The sequence below is a fragment of the Strigops habroptila genome, chromosome 3, assembly GCF_004027225.2.
Source record: "Strigops habroptila isolate Jane chromosome 3, bStrHab1.2.pri, whole genome shotgun sequence".
Lineage (NCBI taxonomy): Eukaryota > Metazoa > Chordata > Aves > Psittaciformes > Psittacidae > Strigops > Strigops habroptila.
Window position 1 is genome coordinate 32,215,296 of NC_044279.2, and position 24,039 is coordinate 32,239,334.

Below are 24,039 nucleotides of genomic sequence, written 5' to 3' on the forward strand. Positions count from 1 at the left end.
CTTGTGTAATTTTTCTCAGGAGACAGGGTTTACTCCTTCCTCTCTCTCTATTTCATTTTACGATTATTATATATTATTATTACTACTAAATTTTAGTTTTATCTCAATTATTTGAGATAAATGAGATATTTAGTTCTTATCTCAACCCATGGGTTTTTACATTTTTTCAATTCTCCTCCCCATCCCACTGAGGAGTGGAATGGAGTGAGCAGCTGTGTGATATTTAGTTGCCAGCTGGGCTTAAACCACAGCACAGGGAATATATATTACTGGCAATTACTGATACAGGATTAAGAGCAGCTGAAAAAACACTCGATTGAGAGAAGGAACGAGCAGTGATTCTGTGCTTGCATCTGCCTGTGAAGCTAGGAGGGCTTTGGAGAATGCCCTGAGGTGGCTGTAGCTCTGACAAAACTTAAGACCTTCCTTTAGTATCTGCACACCAAAAAGTCTGTGCCAAGATCTCCTGGACCTCAGGGAAGACAAAAATATTCTTGGTCTCATCCACAACAGACAGGCTGATGGATAAAATACATATTTCAAGGTAGGCCTACTATTACCCCCTTCACCTTCCTCCACAACTCTTCAGCATAATCCTTTCTTAAACTCACCAAAGTGTCATCATCTTCAAAATGTGTCTTGTAATTGTGATTTACAATTTCATTGAACAAGACATATTTTTGCAAAATAGTCACACTCCTCTCGTGGGGGCTTCTATTGTAATATTAATCAGTGTTACTTCATGTAACATCCTGTGAATTTTTACACTTTTCAACCAGTTAGGCAGAGGAAATATTATGAAGAATATTTAATATGACAGCTAAAGTTAAAAAAGTTTTAATTTATCTCCACTTCCCTTCATGTCTGCCATTTTCTATATTCCTTCTTGAACAGAAAAGTTGAAGGGAAGGATTTTCTAAAGCATTTAGCATAGGCCTAACTGTTTCCCCTAAAGGAAAATCTATAACTCCCACTGATTTTAATGGCAGGACTGTAATGCAAATGCAAAATTATTTTGAAAATCCCACCTTAAGAGATTTCAATCTAGACATAGGGTCTGTGACCTTGTCACCCACTTCTTTCTTGTCTTAATTCAAACTGATCTCTTAATATCTTGTCTCTTTTACCACTGACATTTTAAAATATTTTAAAGTAAGGTTTCTATCTTTAAAAAGGTATTTCATCATGTAGACTTTCTCCATAAATTCATCATCATCTTTTTTTTTAATCTAACCAGATGCATTATTTGTTCCTAGGTAAATCTCTTTTTTAGAATTCCAACTTGTATTACACACGAAACCTCCAGGCACTTATGATAAACTGCTGCTTTCAAAATCTTCTATTATGTTGTCAAAAGTGACAATGATAGCAAATTCCACATCTATAGTAGTGTTTCCTACTTTATTGCTAGTAGAACAGCCAGACTAGAGCTGTAAACATGCTACTCCAATTTCCTCAGCCAAGTGAAAAATGTTTATTTTACTACTTTTCCTAATGCCAACCCTTTTAATTTACTGTTTCCTTACTAAAAGGCTCCATGTTATAACAAGTCTGCCACCAGCAAGAGATACATGTTGGATATTTGGCCTTCATCCTACACATTTCTATTATGCAAAGAAAGCAGGAAAGTGGCTATCTGACTGCTGCTGAGGCTCCTAACTTGCTGCCTGTTCTCGTATTTCACTAGTAACTTACAGGCCATCTACATAACCAGAGGGCTGCACAAAAGCACCTCTGAACAGTTTTACAGCACAGAGTTAACAGAACGGTGAATCTACAGTGGGACAGTAGAAAGATGTCTCATCAATCAAGTACTAGACAAAGTTGGTTTGATAAAATTTTGACATACTCAAAGCCCTCTAGAGACAGCTGGTGCCCTTCTATTCTATAGCATCATGACCAGGGTTTGCCAACTCATTCCAAGGGCTCCTGGGAAAATCACAGTTACAACATACAGCACCATTATCAAGGACAGTACTTGCCAGGTGAAGAAAATTAGAGGCACCACAGTGGTGGAGGTAATGCTGCTGTTGCTTTGATCCTGCTCTTGTCCACAGTAATCTGGAGCAACTTACCTAACTGTAAGTACTGGGAAACAAATGGGGTTTCTGTCCTCTTATGCAGCAGGGAGATTTCTTAATGCATGAGATGGTTCCTCTTATTTCCCTTGCGGTACTGTGACACAGGCACTCAGATGACTCACTGGATATCAACTAGGATAGTACTATTTTTGATAAGACAACTGTAGTGCTTGAGCTCTATGGGGAGAGGAGGCCTGCCTTAATTGTTGCTCATCTGATTTTGAAGAGGGTTCTTTACTTGAAAACTGGGACAAAGATATGCTTCAGTGATGGTAAAGCAGAAGAATATTGATGCTTTGCCCTTAGGTCAGCCTTGATACTGTCTCTAGTGATGCTCCCAATTTTCCCTAGGGCATATCCTCCCTGATAGTTTATGAAGGCACACCAAAACAGCACAACAAATGTTCACTTCACAAACACTGCACCTAGGCTGCCTTTCCTGGAAACAAATGCACCTGGGGAGAACCATACAGCCAGTTCTCACCATAGCATAGAGTCAGGGAAAAGCTAACATATATAACCATCCTTGGAAGCCAGGAAGTCCTCCAGGCTTCTGCAGTTCAGATATAGCCCTTGATGCCAGGAGACAACCTGCAGAGCTATCTGCGCTGCTTCTAACAAAAACCAGCACAGCATAGTAGTGGAGATGCAATGAAACTAGCTTTTATCTTCCTTTCCCCACCTGCATGGTGTGAAACTTGGCATTGGCTGGCTAACTTGTTTCACGGGTAGATTTTCTAGCCCACACTACGCTTTTGTTGCCACAGTTCAACTGCTAGTGCAAACCAAGCTTACAAATTATTATTTCTGTACTTACATATATGGATACTAATGTGCATTTTAAATTAATAAATTAATATTTGCACAAGCACATTTTAGTAAACTTTACAAATCTAAAAAATTCTGCTATCAAACTAGCTGTCCTGTTTAAAAACACTATGAATTGCTCTAATAGCCAGAACCACAGATGACAATAAGTCTTCAGTATTGTTCAGGTCTCAAATATGCAAAATATGAATATATGAAATATATTCATATGAAAAATAGAAGCAAACCACAGAGTTAAGAAAAAAGCAAACTCTGACCAGATAGTCCATATTCTAAATACTACTGCCATCTAAGGATGACTTCACCTTTGTAATCCTACTTCCTTTATAGAATCATAGAATAGTTTGGGTCGGAAGGGACCTCCAAAGGTCATCTAGTCTGACCCTCCTCCAATGAGCAGGGACATCATCTAGATCAGGTTGCCCAGAACCACAAACAGCCTGGTCTTAAATATCTCCAGGGATGATGCATGCACCATCTCTGGGCAACCTGTGCCAGGATTTTACCACCCTCACTGTAAAGAATTTCTTCCTCGCATCCAGCCTGAATCCCTCCTCTTTTAGTTTAAAACCACCACCCCCCTCATCCTATCACAACAGGCACTGCTAAAAAGTCTCTCTCCATCTTTCTTATAGGCCCCTTGGAAGAACTGAAAAGCCGCAATAAGGTTTCCCTGGAGTCTTCTCCAGGCTGAACAACCCCAACTCTCTCAGCCTTTCCTCACAGGAAAGGTGTTCCAGCCATCTGATAATTTTTGTGGCCTCTTCTGGACTCTCTCCAAGTCCGTGTCTTTCCTGTACTGAGGACTCCAGAGCTGGATGCAGTACTCCAGGTGGGGTTTCACCAGAGCAGAGTAGAGGTGCAGAATCACCTCCCTTGACCTGCTGGTCACGGTCCTTTGGATGAAGCCCAAGATACAGTTAGCCTTCTACGTTGCAAGTGCACATTGCCCACTCATGTCCAATCTTTCATCCACCAGTACCCGCCAGTCCTTCTCCTCAGGGCTACTCTCAATCCCTCCACCTCTCAGCCAGTATTGATACTGAGGGTTGTCCTGGCCCAGGTGCAGTGCCCTGCACTTCACCCTATTGCACCTCCTGGGATTCGCATGGGCCCACCTCTTGAGCCTGTCCAAGTCCCTCTGGATGGCACCCTGTCCCTTGGGCATGTCAACTGCATCACTCAGCTTCGTGTCATCTGCAGACTTGCTGACGATGCACTCAATCCCACTGTCTATGTCACTGATGAAGATATTAAATAGTACTGGTCCCATAAATACTGAATACCACTATAAGGAACATTTAAAGCACAGTGTTCCCAAATCTGACAATTTTTTGGGACATGAATCATCAAGCACCAAAATAGAGCTTCTTCACGTCTCCTCTTCAAAAAGTCAGGATTTAAGCTGAGATGCTGTGAAAAACTTTGGAAGACTTCAAACTAAGATGAAGCCCACTCCATGGAAGGTGTACTAAGTGAGTAAACACCGGGTATTCAATCAGATTGGAATATCCATGCAGGCCACCAACAACCACAATGTCTATTTACCTCCCAAACATTAAAAGGATGTAGACAGAAGTTACGTTGAATTCTACATCCATTTTCACTTCTAAGAGCTAGGAACAAGGTAACAAATTCTTCCTACCAAGCATATGCACATTCTGAACTTATTAAAAACACAGAAAAAAGTGAAAACAGATTACTCTTGATGGACCCCCAACTTGCCAGAAATCAATCCTCTTATATTAAAAATAACTGGCCATTTTTGCCCGCTTTGAACTGTGTGAAACCTTTACCTTCTTTTTTTTAATTGCACCATCATTAAAAGGTTCAACTACAGGTTTCCAAACCCTGAACATCAAAGTTAACATTGTGTGACACCTGGTATGTTCCAAACTCATCACATTTACTGGTCTGTAACAGGGTAAATGACACAATTACCTGCTGTAATTACTGTTGCTGACAATATATTTTCCCTACTGTGACTCAGAGCTGCTTATCTTTGCCAGTCCAGTCCAAATCTCCATTTCCATGTGACTTGAACATTAACTTTGGAAGTATTTACAAATTAGTTCCAATATCTGCCACGACAGATATTTGGGATAGTATAACTTTATCTTTTATTGCATGATTAAACAGCCTACCACTCTAATATTATTTTGCATTAGAAAATAAGTATTCACAATGAAATTCTGTTCCCCATTTAAATTAAATGCACAGTTCTCTTATTAATATATTGGAAGGGAAACATACTGAAACAGGTAAATAAAATGAAGGAATAAAATACAAATAAATAAGTACATTGACATTTCACAAAATGCTTATTCCCAAAGCAAAATGTGAGGTAAAAAAAACAAGTGATAAAACATCAAGATAGTTAATTCTCATTGCCTTCTCATTGCCTTCTTGCAAGAATTTTAAAGAACACCTACAAAAGACAACAGTGCCTTTTGATTTAAAGCAGCGTGAGTTACAGGCTAATCAAGCTAGTTGACTGCAAGTGTTGACCAGAATACCTTTTATTTTTAAAATGTAAAGTAGATACAATTCCTTGAACCATTTTTCCTAAGAATATACTAATGCGATGTGAAAAGATTGCAGCATATAATGACAGTAGGAAACAGATACAGTCTTTTTAAGATGATCTGGAAGCTTCTCAGGAAGAAAAAACACTCCTACAAAAACTCCTACAAACCATTTAGGTAGAGCAGCCTCCTATTTTATTGCTAAGCTTGTTAACAGAGCTCTTGGTTCTCAAGAGAAATATCAAGAATTTCAAAGTTTTTTGTTATTTCATGGGCAGGGCCTCAATTATTGCACATCTGATTACAGAAATTGCAAAGGGGACTGATTTCAGGAAAGTAAATTGATTACCATTTCTGAAATAATTTCTGTTTTCAGTTTTTCAGGTTCAGTCTTGAAGATGCCTCAAAACCACCATGTTTTCTTAAAAAAAAAAAAAAAAAAAAGAAAAAGACAGAACAGTTCTGTTTATTGAGAATGCCCTCAGGAAAAATATCAAGTATCCTTTATAGAAACAGTACTTTCAGAAACACTGCCTCACAATCTGCAACTTCACTAACTAAATGGAAATTTCACCCAAGAACTTTAGGATTATGTTACACAGGAGTACACAGTAGACAGCAATGCTTTCCTTTGTATCAATGTGACTTTTCAAATTAATGATGATGATTTGACCAGTCTTCCTTGGGGCATTAGCAGAACAAAACCCTATGGATGGGTTCCAATATATTTTCTCAGTAGATGCTATTTGTTCCTTCTTGTTGGCCCACTCTTTCTGAGTGCTGTAGAGAGGTCCTGCCAATTACTCTGTCTTTATTCATTTAGATGAGCTGGCAAACACAAAGCAAATTCAGGAACTGAAACTAGTTTTAGACAAAATTAGAAGGTCAGAAAAAGCATGAGTTTAGCTTCCACGTTATGCATTTGTGCAGGACCAGCCACAGCCTGGCGTCAGAATCATCAGCACATTTCACTGTGAATCAGAAGTTACATGTGGAACTAAAAAGATAAGCCTTTCTTTGGGATTACGCATAGGAACACAGGCACCGGATGAGTCAGTGAAGTGGATAAGCCCATATGTTTACTTTGCACACTAACACATTTCAGGGTAGATTTCAGCATAATTCTATGTGCAGAGAAGTACTAGCAAGGATGCAACTCCTGCTATGGTCAAGGTGTCTATACACAAGCAAGTCCACTACTCAAACCACAAGTAAGGCCACCACTCAAGCACATGAGAAGAAGGGGTTGCAGCTTATAAGGCTACTTCTGAATTATTCTGGCTGTAGAAATTAATTTCTTTTTCGAAGAAGCACTCTGATGCAGCAAAGTACATCTGGTTTTGTAAGCCAAGAATTATCAGTCCAGAAGACTGACAAAAGGGAGTCCTATTGATGAAGATTTATTGCAGAGACAAACCTAGGAAGGATTTGTCAAAGAAGATGACAAATACTAAATTATAATGACTGACAGCATAAAACATGAGTTAAGGAAACAGTTTGCCATTTAGCATAAAGCAGCTTAATCTCTTATAAACATTTCATGAAAAACAAATGACACTTCTAAGTTATTTCAGGAGTCAATGACTACTGGACATGCCATGTAGCACGCAGTGAGAATCAAATGATAAAGAATTTAAAGTTTCCATGCTCACAGACTGTCTGAAACAAAATAATTCAAGGATTCCTATCTGTCCAAACAGGAAACTTCCATATTCGTTCAAAGAAAAATCTTGCAGCTAGAATACTAAAAGAAAAGGCTTTGAAGCCCTGGACAAAATTAAAAAATGCTATGTCTTCTCTTACAAATCATGACAGTTATCTTTCTTACCCTCTGCCTTTTCTTACAACCATGTTATCTTAAGTTTGGAAATTTTTTTCAACAATAGAATGCAAACAAACAGACATTCTATCCATATAGTATCAACTGTATCTACCCTTAAAAACCCGTCTAATTTATATCATGGCTATAGTCACCTTGATTTTACTGTGAATGTGTAGAAAACTGCTGACTTCACTACAGCACGACCACATAACCTTAAATAACTCCACTGTTCCTTTTTACAAACTTGCTTCACACAGTAGCGCCAGTCTCTCACTGACCTTGACTGGAGTCCCTCTGAGAACAGGCTCTGCTCTCCTCGCATGAGGCAATCACCAGCTGGCTCAGACATGATGGATGTGACCTATCCAACTTCCTTCACTTCTGGCTTGCTCAATGAGTCAGCAGCAGATTCCCATCTCCTGAGCCAGAAAGATCCTTACAACTTCAAAGAAACTGTCCTCAAGGCTACCCACTGTGTTTCCTGATCTTTGTAACCTATCTTTCACAGTCTGTGATCATCCACAGAAGGATGGGCCAGGGAAGGTCCAGCTGTGAAAGGATGTCATGCTGCAGTTAATTAATACCAGCCATCCTCTCACCACCATCCTAATTCCCACAGTCAACAACTACCATCCAGTATTGGGATGAACCAATGAAGTTTCAACCAGACAATACGCCATGTAATATTTAGTCTCTTATAAAGAAAAATTGCATCTGTTTGGCTGCTAGTAATTCTGAGCGCAATTCAGCTCCAGATTAAGATAACTAAATTCAGGTGTCTACGTGTGTGTTACTAGGCAGGATTTCACTGCATAAACATGCACCAAGCTAAGAAGTCAATCTAGCCTGGCACCTCATGGATATTCAAGACATCAGCAAAGGCTCTACGAGAAGACTGTAACAGCAGTTGGAGACCAAGTAGGACGCACCACAGCCTCTAAAAAGGCACTACCAGACCTATAACTGGGCAATCACATCTGGCTATAGACATCTAAGTTCCTATTTCAATCAGTGTAACCTACAGAACTCAGTAAGTGTAAAATAGATACCTAACATGGGATCGAGTTGCCCACAGATAAGGGGCTCAAACCCACGGAAAGAGCTAACTTACTTTTCTTGCACCCAGCAGAACTCAAAAAGCTCACTTGTGTTGGATCTGCTAATCCTATGATGACAACTGCCTAGAAGCTGTAAACAGACAATCGAGTTGGGTCCAGCTGAATCCTTGACCTCTGTTTATTACAACGTGAGCTTACATGAAGACATCTACATTGGAGTGTCTTAAGTGCAAACTGAATTCCACCTCCTGCATCAACTTTAGTAAAATTCTAACTTGATGAGTCAATGTAATTAGCTATGGAAAAGAATAATCATTCAGTGCTGTATGGTTTGTTAGATTGTCTATTTTTACAATACACTCTGCTAGTTTTGCTATACCCCTACATACATCTCTAATTTCCAGCCATATTGTACTGACACAGCACGTAATTGCATTGTAGAAGCTGTCAAGGGACACTGGGTGCTTGGAAGATGCAGAGGGGTTCAAAACACTGAGAAATGGGAGGTACACTGTCATAATACTACAAGATAAATATTAAGCAATGTTAACGTTTGAAAGTATTGTTATTTCAGAATTCCTATAAAAGAAAGATCTCATTCTTTTCTGAGTTACTGTTTCAAACTGAGTATATTCTCAAGTTGATACCTGCACCTTCTTTTACATATTGAAAAATTCCTCATCATGCTAAGAATGCAAAATATCTTCCTTGTAAAACAAAATAATCAATTCTGATGTCTGCTTCTGCAGAAAGACAGATTTTAAGCAGTATATAGAAACTGAAGAAATGCAAAATAGTTAAAGAGTTGGTTTTGATATAATACCTTTTATCATCCTCTATTCCTAAGGCAAATAGGGAATCCAGCTCTACAATGCATTGATAGACATATATAGATATACACACACATACACCAAACATACATATATTGAGTAAAAAAAATATTTCTGTAAAAGAATTAGGCATCCAATACTGAAGATTTTGTCAAAGGAATATTGTTTTCTGTTTAACAAGTCAAATCATATTCTACCAAGGACCCTTTAAAAATGTGTTAGATTTTGATCAGCTGAGAAATCAATCCTGCTATAATTGCATAGCCAAATGAACAGTTGTTATGATCTGGGTCAGTAACCAAGGAGGAAATAGAACCTAAAAAGTATCCCCTAGGGAAAAAAAAAAAAAAAAAGTCTCATTCCAAGTTGAAACAACCTCCAAACCAAGTTGCAACGATAGCCTGATTCAATCCAAATAAAGCATAAATGAGTTCCGTTGTATCAGATGTAGCAGATATATGAAAATGACTTGTGTTGTTATCTTAGTTATGCAGTCGCATAGCAACAAGCTCAGTCTGAATGATCATTCCTTTATTAGCTTAGTGAATTATCTTACAGCTAGAAAGTGGATATTGGAGAGAATTTATCCTGAAAGAGGATTGAGAGCTTCATGCAGGCTGACATACTATAAAGCAGAATGGAAACTGGGCCAAGTAATGGAAATCAGAATCAAAAATGTTTTAAATTAAAAATGCTCTGTGCATACAAGCTGGCTTCTGGGGTGGCTATGACTAACACCAACCCTGACAATACAGCTGGACATCATTGCCTCAGTGGAGTTCAGATTACACTGTGTGATAATGCATGTTCATGCATGTTACTTCTAATATAGTTGGGAAAGGGGTCACCAAAATCAGGGATGGAAAAGACAGCTGGTTCATCTTGCCCACATCATTATAAATCCAGAACTGCATGTTTTCTCGGGTTGTTTGCTGACTAAAACATTTCCTTACTCAAGTATGTCAATCCAACAATGTTAAAACGAGCCCCTGTCAGTACCCTTGTTTATAGCTCTGTCCTTGCACCATACTGTACAATTATTCTGGCTTTATTTAAGCACAGTCAATGAACTCAGCTGTTGTACAATCTGAAGAATTTGAGGAAAACTTGAGATGTTTCTGAATTCATCAAAATAAGTCAAGGGAAATACAGAGGAAGAAATTAGCTTTTTTTATCGTCATCATGTCTCCCATTGCTGTATTTTCAAGTAACAAAGTTAGTATACTATAAGCATATGACTGATCTGAGGTCACAGGCTTTCTTTTTAATTTCTTTGCAGTAGTGAAGGGAAAAGGGTATACAGCAGTGCCGAATAAAGTTGCACCTTGTGGCCATGTTTAGTCACTTATTAAAGTGGCCTCATTTACCAATGTAAATGAGCGCTATCAGCTCTTATTACCTTCAGGATGACTTGTGGATGCTCTTGTGTGTCTGAAAAAGCAGGCCAATTTTATACTGTTAATTAACTGAGGACAAATGTGCAGCTTTAAACACAGAAGGTGGATGACTTCATTTAACTCTGAATTACATCAGTCTTCTTACAGTAGCTTTCCTCCATGGAAACCGAGGGAACTATACCACTCTTAGAAGAGACTGGTGCAGGTGCTACAACATAGACCACATTCCTCACATGTAAGCTAGATTTTATTCTTCATTTTAAATAAGGAGAGCCATTCCCTTTCAGTTCTCAGAATGCACTTGTGGGATCTGAAATGTACAGTTGGATCAAAAATAACTAGTAATACGTGACATTGTAAAATATCCGCACTTCGAAGATAGCTGGAATCCTACCAACGTACAGTGATGCAAATCCATTTCCTCCCCCATGTCAGAACCCATCAATTAACTTTTTCTGAGTATCTGAAAGGAATGTATTGCAAATCTGGAATTTTACCTGGCCTGTGCCCTAGGGATTAAAGATGGAATCTGCTTTCAGCATCCTCACAAGCAATTCAACAAAACTTTTTCTCAAGTATCCCTGCCATTAAACAGCACTTCTGACACACAGTACAAGAAAAAGAGATTTCTCAGACTGTTGATGTCCCAAACAACTGACGGATTTAGAAGTCAAAAATAAACCAGTAAAACCTGCACAGAAGCCCACAACAGATGAACTTTTATGAACCTGGATTTCTAGACGCCAAGAGGAATTATCCATCCAAAGTGTGTCAGAGTACTATGTTAATAAAAAAACACACGTGACAGGGAGCACATTCCCCCCTTTAAAAATAGCTGTATCTTGCAAGAAGCAGAGAGTAACAACTGGGTAGCCAGCAACCCCTCCGATAAGCTGAGGATATGAATCATAAAGAGTATATGAGCTGTGTTATTTCAACAAAATCACAGGTCCCTGTTACTGGCATTTCAAGTCCATCCAGATACCAGACTGATGGTTCCCATAGTGGGGGCATCTGCGCTCTGGGGATAAAGATGAGCTGCATCAGCATTGCAGACACTGCCCCTGTTTCCTCAAAAGCATCCTCAGGAGACTTACATTGTAAACAAAGCATTAATGAAGGAAAAGGAGGCAAGACCCAACATTTGGCTATCACTATACAAAAAAACCAACCAAATAAACAAACGAAAAACAACCAGATATGAGTTTATTTCCTGGCTGATAGGATAGTGAAAACTGAGCACTGGAACATATAAAGCAGATCTTTTTATCAGATGTACACCTAATACTGAGACTTCCAAAGACGGGCAGAGAAGAGAAAGAAGCCTCTAAAGGTAACCTCAGTTTCTACTGAGGAGTATAACTATACTTTTAACACTTCATCTTCAAAAAGAGTGGAGAAAGCTCTAAAATAAAAGTCTTCCACTCTCTGGAGAACATCATTAGCCCATCATCTCCTGACCCAGCACCAGCATGGAGACAGAAGTGTTCCAGAGATGTTTCTTTAAAATCCTTCTTTATACACAAACACACACTCAAAAATCCTACCATGTATCAATACTTAGCAAAACACCAAACCAACAGGTATTTTTCTGAAGTGAGGACATTGCAGTGGCATTAGTTAAAATCCAAGCAGATGCGTAGGTTATTTATAAGCTGCAACTATCTACAATGATGAAACCAAACAGAAGAGGACACAAGTTTGCTGTGGGCAAAGCAAATGTAAAGTAAATCACAATGATGTGGTCTGTTGGAAAACCAAAGAGAAAAAACATTAAAGGCTGCATAGGAAAAAAAATCACAAGGATAGGTGAGAGAGTATCTGATATATGAGTGCTGAATGGGATAAATGTGACTATCTATTTTCTATGCATTATGTCGAGATTAATTTGTTTCAGTCATCCCACAGTGCCATTGAAGAGCAAAAAATATAGGTCAGATGTGAAAAGCTAATGTCAAAAAGTACTGGCCACTGATCTGCAGTGGTGCAGGCCTTTCCCCTGCATTTTCCCCTTTACTGTTGAAACTGCCAAGTCATTATTAATTAGTATTATTGTAATCATAATTCCCGCTTTTTGCACATTCATCATCATTATGCAACTAATGTGTAGTTTTCTTCTTAAACCTTTCCCATATGTCAAATCAATCTCCCCAGACTCTTTATCATTTTAATGTTGATCTTGGAATTCCTTCCAATTTGCAACAGATTTGTGATTTAATTTGATTTGAAAAATATCCAGAGCTGCCAGTATTCCAAAGAATTAACATTTCAGGTGTCACTCAACTTGCTACCACCATGCTTCCTGGTAATTTATGTGGAAGCAATTATTAGACTTCAGTTTACTGTAAGACTGCAGACTTCAGTGAGAGGCTACTGCCAAAAAAAGAGAAGAAATTAAATGTTGCTGAATGCATTGACACCACTTTCAGAAAAATGTTAGAAAAAATCTCTCATACTCATAAAGTCTTAGATGGGCTGGGGCAGACGAAGAGCCTAGCAAGGTCCAGCTAGAAACACCTAATTAAAGCCCAGTGAGTTCAACACATCTTTCATTGCTTTGAGTAGGCCTTCCACATGGCCAGGTCAAAAACCCAAAGACCAAATCCATTCATCTATTTCACTCAGTCCTTTTATTTCTAAAGAAGTACTTCATCCCTTGCACCTATTTAGACTCTGAAGAACAAACCCTGCAAATATTCCCACCACGGTCATAGTACACTACAGAAAAATTCTTCTCAATTTTCTTTAGAAGTCAGAAAACAAACCCAGGAGCACAAACATGACAGTACCAGGCTGCAACACACAATAATGGCCTCACAGACTTAGATTCTCCACCTGTTTTGCCATTTCCTTTGGCTTCTAAGCTATTTCTTTCTAAAAGCAAGCAATAGCAAAAAATCAGCATGACTTGGCTTAAGTGAAAAAGAGAGACAAAACTGTCTGGAATAGATTTAGCAAAATGGTTGTGAAAAAGAAGTTACAAAGTCTGCATGCAACTAAAATAGGCACATGAGCACCTAGCTCCGCACATGGGAGCAGTCCCACACAGCTCAGCACTGCCAGGGGATGGACACGGCTGCTCACATGGCTAGACCATGCTTGGAAGAAGTAGACCAAGATTTGCAACATGCCTGATATGCTTTTAATAATTAATCAGTTAAGAATTCACGTGTATTTCCTGCCAAAGTACAGCATAATTGTAAAACCTCAGTGCAGTCAGGGTACACAGTTGTAGATCACTCACTTCCCTCTCCCTCAAAAAAAAAAAAAAAAAGAAAAAATTTAAAAAAGATATGTAATAGATAATTTACTAAACCCCACAGATGACAGCACGTACAACCATTAATTCAAAGAGTCTGGCTTATATACTAACACAGTCCGTACTTTATATGTCCATTTTACATTCAGTCATTTACCATCCTACCCAGGCCACACGTACAGGGAGAGACAACTGAAGACACCACCCTAGGATACCTACAGAGAGCCCAACACCTCCCTGTCCAGTTCCACTAAATTTGAAACATAAAAGAGTCCCTGGGGAGGAATTCTCTGGGCGGTTAACATGAGCTGTGTTACCTTCCCCACATCACCTTGGGACTCCCACCCACAGGAGAGACTGAGCACATCAACAGCACTTCCATCACTTTCATGCCGACTGGAAAGCCAAAACAAAACAAAACAAAGAGGTGTCTCATGAGCTTGCACAGAAACAGCCTTAAAAATCATCTGGGGCTCAGAAAATCTATGGCTTCTCCAGCCCACAGCATGCATCTTAATATGATCTAGAGAGGATGCACTAAATCTCACAGGGTCTTTCTTCTGTTCCATTTCTGGTGGGTTACTTAGATAGGTGAGTGGTCCCAAGGCAGGAAACTTAAGACATCTACTCAGACTAAATGTGATTAACCATCCACTGTGATAGTCAGAATCCCTCATTGTTAGAGCCAAGCGTGAGAGAGTTCTCAGCTCTCATTTCCTAACTTCTCCCTTTTCCACTAAAAAAAAAAAACAACAAAATGATGCAGGAAAGGGTATGTATTGTTCTGTTCAGAGCTCTGCTACCAGCTGTGGATTACACAGCAGCCTGAAAGACTGGAGGTGACACTGGCTGCATCCTTGAGTCTAGAAGAAAAGCTTCTTTTTTTCCAGCCAAGAAAACAGCCCATGCATTTTTGTAACCCTAGGCAGAGGAAGCATGTAAGTGTTACTATACCAGAAAAATACTAAGGCATTCAGATTTAATCATATCTAACAGTGATGGTGCAGCAAACTGTTACACATAGAAAACTACCCCAGCAGAGACTCATTCCTTTCCTTTTTCTGCCTCCCTTCCCTCAGCTCAACACCATTACATTTCACTTTCTGTGAAGCAAAGTGGAAGGGGAATGCGACGATACCAATGCAAGGAAAGCATGGTAGCCCAGGGCATATTTTTTATGCCTTTGATTTGCAGTTTGTGCACCCATTTGGCATATGGGTGCAGCTTAGGATTCATCTCCTCTTCTCATAGCTGCGATTGATTTCTGAACATAAAAATCAGTCACGAACAACAGAATTCTGTGTAAATATGGTTGTGACTAACTCAATCTAACCCTGCGAATCTTGCTTCCAAGATGAATACAAATAACAAAATCTGAAACTGATGTCTTCATTACATCCTTTGTTGTGAAAATAAAAATGTAATTCAGATCTATTGTAAAACTTGCAATAAACTTGCCAAGAAGAAACAGACTTGAGCTGCTTTGGAAGCAACTATATGCTGTCTAAATCAGTCTTTTGTGCCCAGGACTCTGACACAAATAGATAGCACAGATTTCTTTAGAAATGTCTCATACAGGAGAAAAACTCTTCAATGTCACTGATTTTATGTCTCTTTTCTATTTTGATCAATGACGGCTAAATTATATATGTGTGCATAGAATGGAACAATAAGACATTTTACGTTAGTCTGTCGGCAAACTCTTTGGGTATCACTCACATCATAACCTGCCTAATCAAGGTTCAGGTATAATTTTTCAACATCTCCTTCCTGTGCATAAGCTATCCTGTGCAAACAATGACATATTAATGCCAAGCCACAGAACATTTTTTTGCTGCTTACTAACATTCCCAAGGATGTGCTTCCAGAACTTCTGGTCTAGCTTACAGTAAGACAGCTATTTTATGCACAGCTATGGTTCCATAACTGGACTTGATTACACAACATAACAAGGAACAGTGTGACTTGAAATATATTTTAAAAATTTAACATTTAGTAACACACAGGGTCAGTTGTTGCTTGTTTGCCTTATTCTTGTTACTCCTGAACTGGATTAAAAATCTTCCTCTTCTTCAGATTCATTGATATTTCAGCCAGCAAGTTAAACCCAGAATTGCTTAATGAGGCAACAGAGACTTGCCAAGAACTTTAAATTCTGCAGAAGACAAAAGAGGGTTGAATGGCTAAATTTAGTTGCAAACACTGGCAAAAACCAAAGTGCATTTGACCACCTATATATGAGTACTGAGAGACTTGAACAGAATTGCCTACTACACAGCCACACCAATGGAAATCCAGGAGCCTTCGGCAGTTTTGGGGGCATGCTTGCAGTGCCAATGTGCCCCTAAAATACTCAGGATTGCCTTTGCACACAAGAGATGTCCCTGTGAGGCTTCTGCAGCATGGTTCTCATGCACAGTTGGCCAGAGGCATCTTTATACAACCCTTCTGCAGAAGCTGAAAACTGATGCTATCAAAGCTGATGCTTCCAGCTATCTTGAGGAAAATAGGAAAGAGCAATGCAACAGCTATGTCCTACAATACCCACTTTTTGCACAAATTACATAAAACAGAATCTATACAATGGTATGAATGTAAACATATTTTGCATATCAGTGTTTGAATTGGTTTTAAAATACCATTTCTTTTAAAGACATCCTTCTCACTTTCCATTTTTGCCAGATGTAAACACCAGGTTTTTCTATGGACTATGGAATATATCAACTATTCTGTGCAGCTTCTACAATAAATCCAATTATTAGAACAAAAAAAAAGAATATGGAAAGCCCAGAAAATTCTGCTACAGACAGTGCACAGCCTTACTTTCACAGATATGCCAAGTTAAACAGGGTACTCTTCTCAAACCCTTTCAAAAATATCTCCTTAATTTGCAGAGCTCTGTCTCTTTGGTCTATCATGACTGCTTTTCTCCTTACTGTCTTGCTTTTCTGCTAGACAAAAAGGCTTGGTTTATGCCCTTAACTTCAAGAACTGGCACAGTCATAGCAAAAAAAGTTGAGCTTAACCAAAATAATTCCCAGCTGTAGTGAACATGCTGTGAGCTCACGATGAATTGTGAGGCATGGACAAGTTGGTATCTTGATTCACAAAGTGCAATGATTTCTACTTGCTGCTTTCTAAAATCATAAAAGGCAGATTAAATTGATGGACTTAAACACAGCAAATGCAAGGTTGCCTGAGACAGGTTGAGACCCCTAACACACTTCACTGCCTTGATTCTGTATTTGGAAAATACTTCTCTTTCTCAAGTCCTAGGTATCATTTGTTTAGCTGTAAGTCATTAAGGCTCCACTTAAATTAGAAAGAAACAAACCAAAAAAATAAAAAAAGACAATAAAGGGAAGTATAATGGGTTTTTCTTGTAAACTACTTGCTTTAAAATACCACAGTATGCTATAAGATAAAAATTATGCGTATAAAAAGTCAGTTATACTCAAGCATAACAGCTTAGATTAAACCTCTTGGTCTGTCTGCAGGACAGCAAAGTATTGTCATTAGCATCATAAACTCCCTCCCACTGTTATTTTCATAGAATCATAGAAGAGTCAGGGTTGGAAAGGACCTTAAGATCATCTAATTCCAACCCCCCTGCCATGGGCAGGGATGCCTCACACTAGACCATGTCACCCAAGCCTCTGCCCAACCTGGCCTTGAACTCTGCCAGAGATGGAGCATTCACAACTTCCTTGGGCAACCTGTTCCAGTGCCTCACCACCCTCACAGTAAAGAACTTCTTCCTTATATCTAACCTGAACTTACCCTGTTTAACTTTGAACCCATTACCCCTTGTCTTATCGCTACAGTCCCTAATGAAGAATCACTCTGTTGCATCCTTGTAGGCCCCGTTCAGATACTGGAGGTCTCCACACTGCCTTTTCTCCAGGCTGAACAGCCCCAATTCGCTTAGCCTGTTTCATATGGGAGGTGCTTCAGCACTTTTATCATCCTCATGGCCCTCCTCTGGACGTGCTCCAACAGCTCCATTCTTATTTTGCACTGATTTATTAACATACACGTTTTTCAGCAATGTCCTGTAAACACGGTCAGTGTTTCTGCTGCACAGGGCTTTTGCTGGTTCCCAGAACAGAGCAAGTTTCTTCAACAGAGACAATGCTAAGCAATCTGGTAGTTCAAAACTTCCGTACACTCCACATTAGAGCCACAGCAACATACCCTCCCTACTGGTGTTCACTTTACCTCTTCGATTTATATCTGGGCAAATGGGTGCACATGAAAGTCTCCAAAACCAGGAGCCTTAATAGATGGCAAACCCAGCAAAGAGCAAAGAATATGCTGAGGGGTGAAAAACCTATAGCAGTCTCCTGTATAAATACATACACTTGCTACTTGCTTTAATACAAGTGTATAAGGTAAATGCTCTCAATGTCACTCAGACAGATTAAAACAAGCACAAAATGCCATTTACTGATCAAAGCTCATGACTTTAAATGTATCCTGTGTTTCCTTCAATTTTTAAAATGTAATTAACCTTTCACTCACTAGTTGTTCAGTGGAAATGTCATGCTAGAGTCTCATAAGTCTACTTATATTTCAGTAACTGACCGGTGCCTCCACTAGAGGTGCTCACACTAGTCATGGAACCATTTTGTGATATATACACTGATGTGAGGTTGCCATTCATGGAAATTCTACCAACCAACAGGCACTCCATGCCCCTCAGTATCCAAAATTCACTGTAATTTAACTCCAGAAAAGCTCCATGTCCCAAATGACAGCGAGTGGTATTGCTCAGACATACAGAAAGTCGCTGCATGATTTACATCTCATCTGGCCTAGTGACTGAAATCTTATGAAACTATTTCATTTATTTTGCTTCCTTTTGCATTAACTTTTCTGAGCTTGATGAAGGGAAAGCTGGAAAAGAAATAATTTGTTTTGTCACCCATCAGGCTGATTTCACAGGAAACTATTATTTACAAATGTGAAGCCAAACTTCGTTTGCAATGTGAGATCTGTAATGGATTTCCAGCAAGTTTTACACCAGTTTGACTGTCCAGATCTCTTGAACTACACTGAATTTCATAACAGTACCTTCCAGCAAATATGAGGAATGCAATGTGCGGAGTACAAAGAAATACCTTTATTTATAGGCACCAAATGCCCCTGTGAAGTTGCTTGCAATGGTGTATCATTTCCAGAGTTCAATGAGAACAGCAAGTTAAGGGAAGCAAAGCAGAAAAAGTATCACAGTGATTTAGATAAAGTTAGTCATAAAATAACCCCAACATTTGCACTTGGTAGGCAGTGAAACAATTGCTTTACTCAGCTGAGAGTGAACATGAAAAAGTGACCAGAAATATACTGGTTGCTTCAGAAAGGACATGCTGCAAGCAGCCTATAACTTGGTCCTTCAAGAACTGGACTTACTGCAGTAAAATAGGACTTGCCAGTGTATGTGAGATGAATGTCAAGTACAGGTAACACAGTAGGTGCAAGAATCACACATATGTGGTTTCAAATCCACCTCCCCAAGTGCTGTGCATGTATGAGCAAGCAAATTATGCCAGCTTATGAAGAAGCTGTTTCTGTACCAAGACATACCATTGATGCTCAAAAATGCCAAGACATATTGGACAAAATTAAATAAATTTAGAAATTAACTTCACAGTGCTGCCTCCACATTCTGAATACTCTCATCGGTTTATAACCAGCTTCACTCTTAGATAACATGAACTCCAAGGAAGTTCTGCTGAATAAATATATCCTCTTATAGAAAGAGCTAATGCATTCCCCTGTGCACAAAAATTAGTGGTATTATTTTGTTCACGCACATTTTTCTTCACTGAGAGAATGTGCCACATCTTTGAATCGTATTTGCTTTATCTGTCTAGTAGGAAAAAACACATTCCTCCTAGGAACACTTACAGTCAGCCTGGCTCTGATATGGAAGGCTGTTTTAAATGTTCAGCATTCATTCCATAACCCTACAATACCTTGCAATAAAAGAAGGCTAGAAGACAGAAAATCAGTATGAACCCAACACCTCCTCTAGAGCATCTACTGGCAGCAGAGCAAAAAGGAAAGATACAGAGAGAAGACTGACCATGTTGTCCAGAGGCCTAAGGCTCCTGCCCTCTGAACTCGGAATTCAGCTGGGGAGCCTCCCCAGTGAGGGAGAATTCAAAATGAGGAACCAACCACTTCTAATACACATCAAATTGAACTCCATCAGAAGTTTGCAGAAGAGTCATCATATTCCAAGTGAAGTTGTACTGGTATGCCACATGGAAACTGAATAACCCATAGCACTATTTTTCCTTTCTTATTTTCCCCTTCAGCCTCCTCCCTTCACCTTTTCAATCAGAAGCCAAAACCACACAGACACGAGACCATCCAGACTGCCTTACAATTTCAGGCAAACAATACAACATATTAGTAGGTTACAGTGCACTGTATCCTTGTAATTATTTTGGTGTTTATACCGTTTAATATTTGTGTAGATATTCTGTGATGCTAACAAAGATTAACTTTAGAAGAATCCTATCAGTGTTTGTAAACACCATCATCTTGTTATTTCCTTTCACAAATATACAGCTCTTACCTGTACATGAATAATCATCAATGCGTATATATCCAGTTTTGCAGATGCACATGAAGGATCCTGGAGTATTTACACACATGGTATTCTCACGACAGTAATGCCGTCCTTCGGCACACTCATCAATATCTGTCAATAACACAAAGAGAAACACAAGTCAAATTCAGCAGCATTCTTCACAATCTCAATACACTGCTATTCACTTCTGCCAGCAGTGGGTTAGACTAAAAAGTTACTGAAACAGCAATGCACTTTGGCACATTTCTTTGTTTTCTCCTTTAAAAAACCTGCTTGAAGTGTTTAAACAACAGAATTAGCATGAGCTTTCTGTGATCAGCTGTGAGTGGAGTTACATTGGCTTACATCTTTCCTTTTGAAGTGCCTATGATGTTATTCCTACGATTTAAATAAGAACAAAAAAAAAGCCAAACAACTGGGGTCCTGAACAGCAGACCAACTGCCTCAGCACTGCAATGTCATCCATCACTGTACCTATATAGTCACTGCAGTCATCAGTATACAAACACACTATTATATGCATAGTATATGCCTTTGATCTAACAGGTATCGTCTGGGAAGAAACTGTAAGGAACATATTAAAATCTGAAAAGACACCAGAACTTATAGTAAGTTTCTCTTAGAACTCTAAAGTAGCAAATTTACTATATATAAACACATAAATCTATGTTTGTATCAACATACATAGGTATATACATACATATACACACATATCTAAAAGGAACCTGAAAGAATCTAATTTCTATAAAGAACTGCTCTGACAGAAAAAATTGCAACTTGATAAAATACTTGTTGGGGTGGAATACCTGCTTCAGTATAAAGTCGTAGAGCAAACTCCAGACATAAATCACTGTACATATGGAATTCAAAACCTGTTTGGTTTTGTTACTCCCTTGGGCTGCAAAATTAGATGTATTTCTTGTAGCAGGTTATAAATCAATGATAAGACAGAGAAAGCACCACAAATAACAAAATACCCTCTGCATATGATTATTATTATGTAAAGAAGAAAAGCTATATTAATTTGGTAGTGTTTAGTAGCACGCTTTTCCTGTAATACCAGTGATAAAGACAGCATTTCTGAGGTGCTCTGTATATCTAGTTATATTGTCATGCAATATGCCACTAAACCTTGCTACAAAAATATATTAAAAGTAAAAAAGGTGGATTGCTGGCTTTTTTATTTGTTTGGGGTTTTTTTCCTGCTCATCAGTTTTGATTTCCTCCCTGTTTTCAGTGATGTTTACAGCTTCCAGAGTTGAAAATAAAATCTCTGGATGGAAAACTGTTCCAGAGTCTGATGATTGTTCAAAACAATAGACTGGATATATAAACTCAAACTAGGGTTGACTTCTTAATGCTGTGAGGCTAAATGCCAACAGTGTAAACTACTGTACTTTACTCCTGCTTAGGTCGCAAGCTCATCTCCCATTTCTTCCTCTCTTCCCAACGTGTTTAAATCAATAGCTACTTGACAACTGTACTTACTGCCAGCTTTTCCGCTTCCCTTTATATTTCCCGAAGAAAATTTGCCTTCCAGTACAAAACAATAAGACGCACTGAATATTAGCAATTCCACAGAAATTTCCTAATTTCATTCAGTTTTGAAAAAACTTCCATTTTCCCCAGTTTCTCTGCCCAGTGCAACTGTTCTGCTGGATTTTGCTGGAGAAGCTGGGGGCACTTGGCTATGAACTATGAAGGTGTCCACACACTGAGCAAATGTTCAGGGTGATGAGTCCAGCCCACTTTACACAAATTCAGTTCCTTTGAGTTTCACAGCCAATATATTTTAGCTGGTTTCCTTCCCTTCTTTTCCCTATATGCTCTGCAAGCATGGAAGAATCACAGCTTTAGTAGGGTACTGGTTCGGAAAAGTTAATTTTAAAACATACCTACACCAACAAACATCTATTTACAGTGAGCACAATGAGCATACTACGGCTCAAACCACATTTTGTGAGAGTCATTTACAAAAGCAAAAAAAAAAAAGAAGTGAAGCTATCACAAGACTCCTATAGAGGCAGCTGGTTTTGCACAGAAAGTGAAAAATGGCACAGATCTCCTGACACACAGATGTTCTGTAGAAACATAAATGCAGAGTTCACAAAACCAGCCAGCAGTTACAACATATGCCTCAGCTACTAGCACAGACAATGCAACTTGTGTCTTTCATAATTCTAGTTCACAACTCCATATTAAATTTATGGTGTTGATTTGTATTTATGTAACAACATCAGTTTTCCAGTAAATTAGAGACCTTATGTTCTTGATGTCAACAGACTGCCTAGAAGCCAACTTTGGCACTCTCAGAAAATTATACTTAAAGATCCAAAGCCTTAGAAGCATTAAACAGAACTTTCTGAAAACTATATTAATGATTGCTTTGGCATGTAAATAGCCACAGGAGACCCAAAATGCTAATGGTTTTCATTTTGCAGTGAAACACTTAAAGTCAGAGCCACTTTTATTCAAACCTCCTAATTTAGAAGCGTTCAAAATAAAAGCTTTCATTTTGCCAACATACCACATACTGAGATTTTGCAAAATGTTTTATTTATAACTCCCTTTATTTCAAAACCTCACTTTTTCAATTGTTACAAAAAAACAACCAACCAAAAAAAAAAATACCACAAACAAGACACCACAACTGATCAGATTACCTGTGAAGTGTTTCATTTGAATAAATCTGATAATATTTTTTCTCAAACTGATTTGCAAAGACATTGTCCACAGTTTTCAAACCCTCACTGGAAAACAGAACTCTTTCTCATCTGTTCTGTATGGATATATATATATACATATAGAAAAGCTATACAGAATGCAAAGGAAATACGGTGATTATTATTGCTACTGTCACATTATTATATTACATTGGCACCTAAAGACCTTAATCGAGTGACAAAATTCCATCGCTCTACACTGTGGACACACAGCTGATAAGCTGCTTCACTACTTTAGCACTAAATTACATTGCCACAGGGACACAAAAGATAATTAATACAAAAAGTGTAAAGTAGCAGTCAAATGACTACTAGTCACACAGAGATCAAGCACACTAAAACTATGTGATTCCATTCCCTCCTTAGCACTCCATATGCAAGCTTTGTATGCATTATGTTAAGGTATTACACATCAAGGAAGACTGAACTGGGGCAGGGAAAGAGCCCAACATCTGTTCTCTTTCAAAGCTACCAAAATAGAAGCCTTTTCATCCTGCTTACTGGTTGAAACACTGGTGTAGCTTTTTATCCACCTTCAGATACAAATGCACCAAATACAACAGAAAACCTGATGCATTTCAATATCTAAGGAAGACTACAACAATAATCTTAATTTTCCCCTGCCAAAAAGCCTAGTTAGCATATTAATGCACGTTAATGTCTTACTGCTTAGTCAGTAAGATGCTAAAATCAGTTCAATAGGATGAATGCACCACTCCAATGGCTCTACACATTCAACAATAAAGACTTGTGTGCTTGAAGTCTGTGATGTGATACTGAGCCACCAGCTGTGATGTACAGACAACAATGTAGTCACGGAGATCATCAACCTGCTTTATTCCCAGTGGAAAAGATAAAAGAGGCATCTCTGGGAAAATTGGTTAGTGCAAAAGTGTTTGGAATCTGCACTTCAATGAT

At 38.7% G+C, this 24,039-nt stretch overlaps 1 protein-coding gene across 1 annotated transcript in view; it reads right to left on the minus strand.

The window, feature by feature from the left end:
• Positions 1 to 24,039, minus strand: part of NELL2 (neural EGFL like 2) — a 151,150-nt gene that overhangs the window by 50,238 nt on the left and 76,873 nt on the right. The window contains exon 13 of the mRNA XM_030478890.1: positions 20,384 to 20,509. Coding sequence (XP_030334750.1) covers positions 20,384 to 20,509 — 126 coding nt within the window. The remainder of the gene's footprint in view (positions 1 to 20,383; positions 20,510 to 24,039) is intronic.